The following is an 8,374-nucleotide window of genomic DNA, read 5'->3' as shown; positions in this document are numbered from 1 at the left end:
GGTTCACGCAAGAGAGTTGCTCCTCATCCATAAGCGACACGGGTGAGACTCAAGGGATCGATGACGGAGAATGTATCCACCGTTGATCCCATCTCCTCCATGCAAAAGAGATTTCCCTCGCGATGCGCCTTGAGCTCTCCACCCCTCGCACTGGACTCACGCACACTATCCAGTCCACCTATCACGACACGATGCCAGCTATGCGAGTCGCGTGCATTATATTCTTGCTCCCCCTTGCTGCGTTGATCCGACGGCCTAAATCACCCTGCTCTACCAAAAATTCGTCTCCACCGTCGATCCCATGAGTGACACCACCCCATGTCACTTATAAACGAGGGAGAGTGGTAGCTGCTATTAATCACATCCAGCCAAGATCTTGGGTATTTTGCAAAGTTGTAGGGCATTTTGGGAATTTTGCTAGCAAAAATGAGTGTTATAATGGGAATTTTTAAAATTTGAGGGGTATTTTGGGAATTTCTACAAAATTTTCCTATTTTAACTTACAAGCATTTTTTAATATAAGTTTCATATAAGCATTTTTTTATTCGTTAAAAAAGAAAAATTAGAGGATAAAAGTGATCACATTAACTATTGTTGCTTGAGTTGGAAAACAGACCAAATTACTCAAATAAAGAAATCTTTCAATAAATAAAGCAGTATTCCAGGGTTTTAAAAGTAGAACGTGTTTTAATTGGAAAAGGCCAGAAATTAATGAATTCTCTATATCTTAATGTTGTCGTGTTTTGTGGAAGAATATCTCTCTCTCTTTCTCTCTGCACACTCAAAGACTTTTTTGGGCAAACACTCCATAAAATCCATTCGAAAAAGCAGCAGTAAGAAAGCAGGACATTCACACACATTCCTTCTGGAAGCGTGGGGAATATTACAATTTTAAACTGCCCATGTTAGACAAAGAGTACTTTTGCTCACACAAAACAAAGAAAATTGGTACTTTTCATGCAGAAGAAATGGAATGTTTAAACCTTTCCTGCCAATCTGTGTGTCTGCATCTTGTTGTCCCTAATTTTGGACTGCTATTGGTCCTTTAATGCAGATAATTGACAGTGGAGACTAAGATTTATGGGATATTTTAGGGTGGACACTGCACACTTAAGGTTTTTGGGTTTGAAGCTACCTTTCATGCTCACCAAATGATGCTGAAAATTGAGGCTTTTGCCATCAATTTGCTCCTGAGTGATCTTTCAAGCAAGGAGAGAGAGAGAGAGAGAGAGAGAGAGAGAGAGAGAGAGAGAAGCTTTCCATTGAGATCCACAGTGCATTTGCTTGTGCTGTGTGAGTGTATTAGAGCAATTTTGTACTTCATACAAGCTGCAAGGTGCGATTAGCCCATTGCATTGCGGCATCGCTTCCCTGGCTGCCTATTCGGAAGAGGCAACCTCCGAATAGGCGATCATTCCATCAATGCAGAGTAATCAGCATATCACAGAGGTTTAGCATCGTATGATGCATTGAGGTAGGCCTCGGTCTTACAACGGGACATCAGTAGTCACATCATCTCGCTGCTACACACCCTCTCAAACACCATGTCAAAGAGGATTGAAGGCCAGGAGGTGGAGGCCTTCTCCTCTTTTGGCTCCCTTGTCGTGCAGAACCCCTTTGAGGGTTCCTCTTTCAGTATGCCAGCCAACCCCTCGACATCGGTGACAATCGGCTCCAGCTCCCGCTTTTTAGAGCCTCCACTCGAACAAGAGTACAGGAATCGACCTTCTTCCTCTTCAGCCAATCCCAACTCACGCAGCAACAAGCAAGCTCACCATAACCAGCAACTCCAAGCCAATGTGTGCTCTCACCAGCCCACTTATGAGAACGGAGATTCCCTTCAATCTTGCACACATATCACCACACTCCCCCCTCCTGATCAACACCTTCTCAGAGAATACGACCCAAAGCCTGTTGCCTCCGCTCGCTTAGCTCCGGCGAAGCCCCTCAGCGTTGTCACAGGCATCTTTACATGCTGGTCCAAAAGCAAGGAAAAATCCGGTTCTTTTCAGCACCCTCTCACATCGAGACAACCTCTGAATAAGCTCTCTGCCCCCATTCTACTAGAGCAGGCTCGGCTTCAGCAGGAGGCGCTTGCGGAGACGCAGGATACACGTGACATGTGGGAGTGGCAAATGGAGCAACAGCAAGACATCACGAGCCAAGAGCATACGTTGCTTGAGAGAAACTCTGTGGAGAATCCCCTCAAGGTGCTGCCAGAGTTGATGGGGCGGAGCAACAGTGTTAATAGAAGCATCAATAGCACGGCCAGCATGCTTGGGCAGGTGACTCGGACCGACAGCAGGAGCAGCTTTGAGCAAGGCAGAGAAGGCATTGATGGGGATGAAGGTGAGGGCATGGCTTATACATACTTAGTACACTTGCTTAACTACATGCATAGTACTTGACAGACTCATGCTGAGGATGTATGGATGTATGTCCTGCACCAACCTGCACATACATAGCCTTGCCAGTTGCCTCTGTACATGCTGAGGAGATACACGGATGTATGTCATGCATCAACATGCACATACATATTCTTGCTTCTGTATATGCTGAGAGTATCTCCTATGCACTCACCACATGTGTGTACATGGATGTATGTCATGCATCAACATGCACATACATCTACATGCTTATGCATCTGTATACTGCATTTTGTGCTTTCATTAATCCTGCATCTTCTTTGCAGGAATTAACCAGAAAGTAGTGTCGGTTCAAAGTCGCGACGATCTGAGTGCAAGTGGCAGCATCATGCCCGCTGGAGCGGAGTCTCCATCATGGGATGTGCACAATCAATTGACCTCCATATGGCTTGATGCAGATTTGGTATCAGCAATGATGCTGCTCTTTGAATCGGCGCTGTTGCGCTGCCGCGCCGAGGTTGCCTACTTCTGCCGAGTCTACATGCAACAGATGGTCTTATCTGGCTATGCTCTCATCCGAACCCTAATGGAGATGGAGCCCAACACTGTCTTTGCCCGAAAGGTGCATGCAAGCTATGCGCTGGAAGCACATGTTCACACGGTCATGTTCCAATGCTTCGAGAGCGATAGTTTCGACAAAAGTGGGCTCACACGCATCCTTGACCCGTTGGCACGAGCGACCGCCCGTGCCGAAGAGTATGTTCGCATGAAGGGTGTGGATGCTGAGGAGGCATTAAGGGCCGGAAGCAACTCTTATGACGAGGCGTTCCATGCATACTGTGCGGCGAAGAGCGAGGAGATCATGGGCATGTTCTCATGGATGAGCATGGGGTATAGGAGTGCAGCAGAGAGGGACAGATTCATGGAGGGGTTTTTGAGGGCAGCCAAGTGGGTTTGGCTTTTGCATAGATTGGCCAATTCTACACACCCTCCCATGCACATATTCCGAGTGGGGCGAGGCCATGTCATTGACCCGGCGTATGTTGAGTCTGTGAGTGTACCCCCCATAGGAACTTGCCCCAAATGCTCTGCTTCTTCTCCTCCCAAAGTAGAGTTTATGATCATGCCTGGATTCATCTCCCCCTCTCGAAAGATTTTTCGTTGTAAAGCATACCAACATTACATATGTAAGCACAATTAAAATTATTATTTCTAAATGATAATAATTAAAACAAATGTATTGTCCGGGTAATTTGGGTAATAACAAATATGTTCAATTGCAATTGTCCTTTGGATGATAGAAATCTCTCTCTCTCTCTCTCTCTCTCTCTCTCTCTCTCTCTCTCGTGTATGTGGAACTAGTCTTTTTTTTTTTGAGGGAAGTAGAAACTTTGAATTAACAAGAGAAAAGATACATGGGACCCACAAGAAGGTGGTGGGTCCACCCCGTACAAATCAACCAATCATGAGGATATGCTATCCTTCATTCTAAACCTGCATTAAAAAAATCTAGGGAGTAGGGAGTACAGCTCTCCATTTTTGCGGAGACGAAGATGTGTGACCATAAATATTACAATTTTTTTGAAGCCACATGAACTAGATAAATATACCCCTCCAAATATTCCACAGAACAGTATCAAGGGCTTTGCATTGGTCTCACATAAGTTCTTGAACGCTAATGGGGCCAAGACATAAATGAACAGTTACATTGTTAATGATCTTCAAAATTCCTTGATTGGTTTTGCAGTTGAAAAAGAGGTAATGACAATTTTCAACTTTGAGCGTGCATCTTTGACATATGCCATCACTAATACCATTTTACATGTCCAAATGCCTTGATGTATGATGAGCCATAAAAAAATAGGAGTGCTTATTAGCAGTTGGGAATTCCCAAAGGCACCTGAACCTGTATGTCCATTGTATCCTGTTCCATTGTCTCTTCCATATGGCATTGAGATTTTTCTTCAATTCTTCTTTAACAACTCCTAAGGCCTTGACCTGACTATATATACCAGAGGCTATGTGAGGAAGGGAACTCTTTGTATAGCTTGGCTTACTTGAAAGCCTAAATTTCCTTAGGATACTAGGTCACTCCATCTTCTCATGCAAGTTTGAAGCATTTGTGAGCCCGTATGCTCAGCACAGCTTTAGCCTTGCTACAAAAACACCTGTCCAAGGGGAGTGAGATAAGAAGAAGTGAGAGTTAGACAATATATTCTTAGTGGGTTTCCAATTGCTCTTTGTTATGGGGGAACCATGACATGAAGATAATAATGAAGAAAAATAGCCTTTACTTTCATTACATTAACAGAATCCATTAACAAATAGCATTCAACACATACATAGGAATCAGGAATTTGTCAAGCGCCTGCATTTCTGAATACAAATTGAAAACTACATACACAGGAAAACAAGAATTTGACATTGCACAGGGCATCAATTGTCTTCTTCTTCTTCTTCATTCTACACATTCAAAACCTTACAACCATCATGGAATAACCCGTTTTCTAATATGAAGAGGTTTGTCCCTTTTCATACTACAATTACTGACCATCTCCTGAAAAAACTACAAGCACTCAATTGAAAATATGAAACTACTCCACTTTGGGTTTAACACCTGGCACATCCCGATGGTGAAAAGTTTTTTCTAGCAAAAACTTTCGACTCGATTCCCACAAATCCCTTGCTCAAAAAACTCAGTGCTAATAACTATATAGAGTGCAAAGTGAAGTGCATGGAACATAATCCAAGATTCAAAAACTACACAATAAATAATCACTAAACACCGCCCATAAACCCCCCAAGGATTACATTGGTATCCCTAAACATTGTGTACCACCTCACTACACAACAAGGTGAATTACAAGTGTACCATTTATTGGCAACATGCAAGGGCTTGGAACCCATCAAGTAAATCATCATCCATGAGAGCTCATACAAAACAAACTTGTAGAACCATAATTCCAAGATGAAACTTTTACTCCATGAACATTCAATAAAAATAGCCAAATTCAGGTTCAAGATCCTCGGCATCCTTGAAATCTGCATGACTGAAAGCTGCATTCTTGCAAACTGTATCTCTTTGCAAATATGAAATTCATCATACATATCCCCAAAATATTTTCTCAAATAAACAAACTACTTCCACGAACCATGGAAAATATGATCCAAATGCTCCACAAACATCTCCTCTTCAATATCCATCATTCTCGGTAAACGGGTTAATTTTATTTGCGAGTTAATCAATTCGTGTTTTTTTGCTACAGGTGATGCTTTTTCGAGTTTATAGAAGCATGGATTCCACTCATATGTATGCTCTCTAAGGTGGCGTTGTGGTATGTTAAATAAGTACCGAGGGAAGGAGAGAGAAGAAGGATTAGACAGAGAGAGAAAAACATACTTGTGAAATAGAGATAGGATCGGGGTGTGAGAGTACTGAGAGAGAGAGAGAGAGAGAGAGAGAGAGAGTGGGAGATGAGGGGGAGAGAGGAAAGATAGGTTCAAAATGAAAAAAGTTCGGCTAAAGTTTGGGCAAGAAGGTTCTCAAGCCGGTTCAAATTATTTCATTTAGTAACTTGGTATAGAATTGTTTATTTGTTGGTTTAATGTATATATTTTATAAATATCCTACATTTTAATTGAGATGAAAGTGGAGTTAAGTAAAAGTGGAGTTTTGTTGTGAAGAAGGAGTTTGTGTGCACGTTTTCTACTCACATGTGTGTGTGTGTGTGTGTGAGAGAGAGAGAGAGAGAGAGAGAGAGAGTGGGAGATGAGGGAGAGAGAGGAAAGATAGGTTCAAAATGAAAAAATTCCGGCTCAAGTTTGGGCAAGAAGGTTCTCAAGCCGGTTCAAATTATTTCATTTAGTATCTTGGTATAGAATTGTTTATGTGTTGGTTTAATTTATATATTTTATAAATATCCCACATTTTAATTGAGATGAAAGTGGAGTTTTGTTGTGAAGAAGGAGGTTGTGTGCACGTTTTCTACTCACGTGTGTGTGTGTGTGTGTGTGTGTGTGAGAGAGAGAGAGAGAGAGAGAGAGAGAGAGAGAGAGAGAGAGAGAGAGAGTTTTCCTGTTCATATGCGTGTGAAAAGGTTCCAAAGCCGGGTCCACAAATAATGTTTTCCGAGCCCTTAGAGAGGCAGTTTGTGGTGGTTACTCATTGCACTATTATATACCTATAGTATTCATAGAAGAATAATAATCATAGTGTTTCCCGAGCCCTTAGAGAGGCAGTTAGTGTTGTCTACTCATTGCACTTTTAGATGCTTATAAATCTTATAGGGGAATAATAATCGTAGTGACAAATCATGCATATTTTATTGCACACCTCACTTTAAAAGTTAGTGGTGGAGTAGTAGACGATTATAATATTCATATTGACAAATCATGCATATATTATTGCACGTTCCAATTTAGCAGTTAGTATATGCTGCGTGGGACCCCTCATGTCACTAACACATGCCACTCTTCCATCACTATCAATGCTTTTTGAGAGCATGGTGCTTTAGCCTATATAAATGTTACAAGGCAAGCACCATATGCTGCACAAGTGAATCGGAGGTGCTAATCAAGAGAGATTTTTTCATTTTCCCTGTACTTATACAATGCCTATAGGATATGCTAGTACTGGTAATGAGGTAGTTGCAAAAATCCATGAAGAGCTTCACAAACTCCCCCCCAACGCACCCCTTGAAGAAAAGAAGACGTTTACACAAAGAGAGCGTGACACAAACAAAGCGATCCGGATGTTCAACCACCTTAATCGCGCTCGCAACACCGGAGACCAGGAACTCAATGATGGCTTTGAGACAATGCGAGAAGCTCTGGGCAAGTGGGAGACATGGGGGTACATAGATAGCTCTCGAAGGGCCGCTTTACAGGCGGAGATTGACCATTTGCTTGTCTGCAAACGCACAATCAACCTGGTCGACATCTCTGGCTCTAATGTGGTAGAAGATTGAGGCAAGATTTAAATAATTATGCACTAAATAATATAGTTAAATAAATATGCACTAGCACATGATAAATTGTACTAGTGTGATGCAAGTTGTACTGTGTGTGTGTGTGTGTGCAGGTTTGATTCCCTACGTAATCATGTAAACAACTTATTTTAATTATATGATGCTTATTTTAACTATATGATGGTGTTCCACTCTTCAGTGCCTTGGCGAGAATAATTCATATGTCTCTGTCTGACTTATTATTATTGAAGTAGCTGTGATACTTTTAATCGGCCTGGTCTACTAACACATCTTCAAGATCTGTCATAATTTAGGGTATTGTTGATATCTTGTAGCTAAACTGAACTGTCAAATGTAACTACAAGTTGTTTGAAAGCCAAAAATGTAAAGAAAATCTATGTGAGTTTTTTATATAATGCAAGAAAAAGATGAGCATGTCTTTAGTATTTACCCTACTTTTAGTAGAATATACTTTCCTGTCCATGTAGGTGTTGTTGCAAACAAGGATGAATGCCTAATAAGACAATTTGAAACTAGGAATCTAAAAAATATTGATGGTTGTACTTGTTTGGGCGAAGACCTCAAAGTAATGAAACACGCATAGACTCTTGCATATAAAATAGTAATTAAGAACACTTTACTGAGTTGAAGAACTGCATACGTACATAAACACACACGTATAAATAACTATATATATTGTATAAACAAGTACTTAAAAACACTTTACCGAGTTGAAGATCTCCTTACGTACATAAACACACACATATAAATAAATAAATAAAAAGATATTATATAATATAAATATTATATATAAAACTATATATATTCTTAGACCGACAGTGTAAAGAAATACTGACAAGCAAATGAAATTTTGACAGCATAACAACGTGAAAAATAAAAATAAAACCATTCCATACTTGCTTCTGTGAAAGCTTGCTTAACTTTTGTTAAGCTTTCCTATTCTATACTTGCTTCCGTGAAGCTTGCCTAACTTTTGTGTATACATGAAACCATGATTATGTCTCTAAACATGAACAAAAA

General features: G+C 40.9%; 1 protein-coding gene across 1 annotated transcript; it reads left to right on the top strand.

Moving 5' to 3' along the window:
- Positions 1-968: 968 nt before the first annotated feature.
- Positions 969-3,609, top strand: LOC147452050 (uncharacterized). The gene is made up of 2 exons (XM_086518871.1): positions 969-2,349; positions 2,693-3,609. Exons 1-2 carry the CDS (start codon positions 1,545-1,547, stop codon positions 3,565-3,567), a joined length of 1,680 nt encoding a protein of 559 aa, XP_086374997.1. The 5' UTR covers positions 969-1,544; the 3' UTR covers positions 3,568-3,609.
- Positions 3,610-8,374: the final 4,765 nt, after the last annotated feature.

Source organism: Adiantum capillus-veneris, chromosome 8, assembly GCF_014529385.1.
Source record: "Adiantum capillus-veneris isolate H3 chromosome 8, ASM1452938v2, whole genome shotgun sequence".
NCBI classification, from domain to species: domain Eukaryota; kingdom Viridiplantae; phylum Streptophyta; class Polypodiopsida; order Polypodiales; family Pteridaceae; genus Adiantum; species Adiantum capillus-veneris.
Note: the sequence above shows the minus strand (reverse complement) of the source record. Positions and strands in the feature narration are given on the sequence as shown.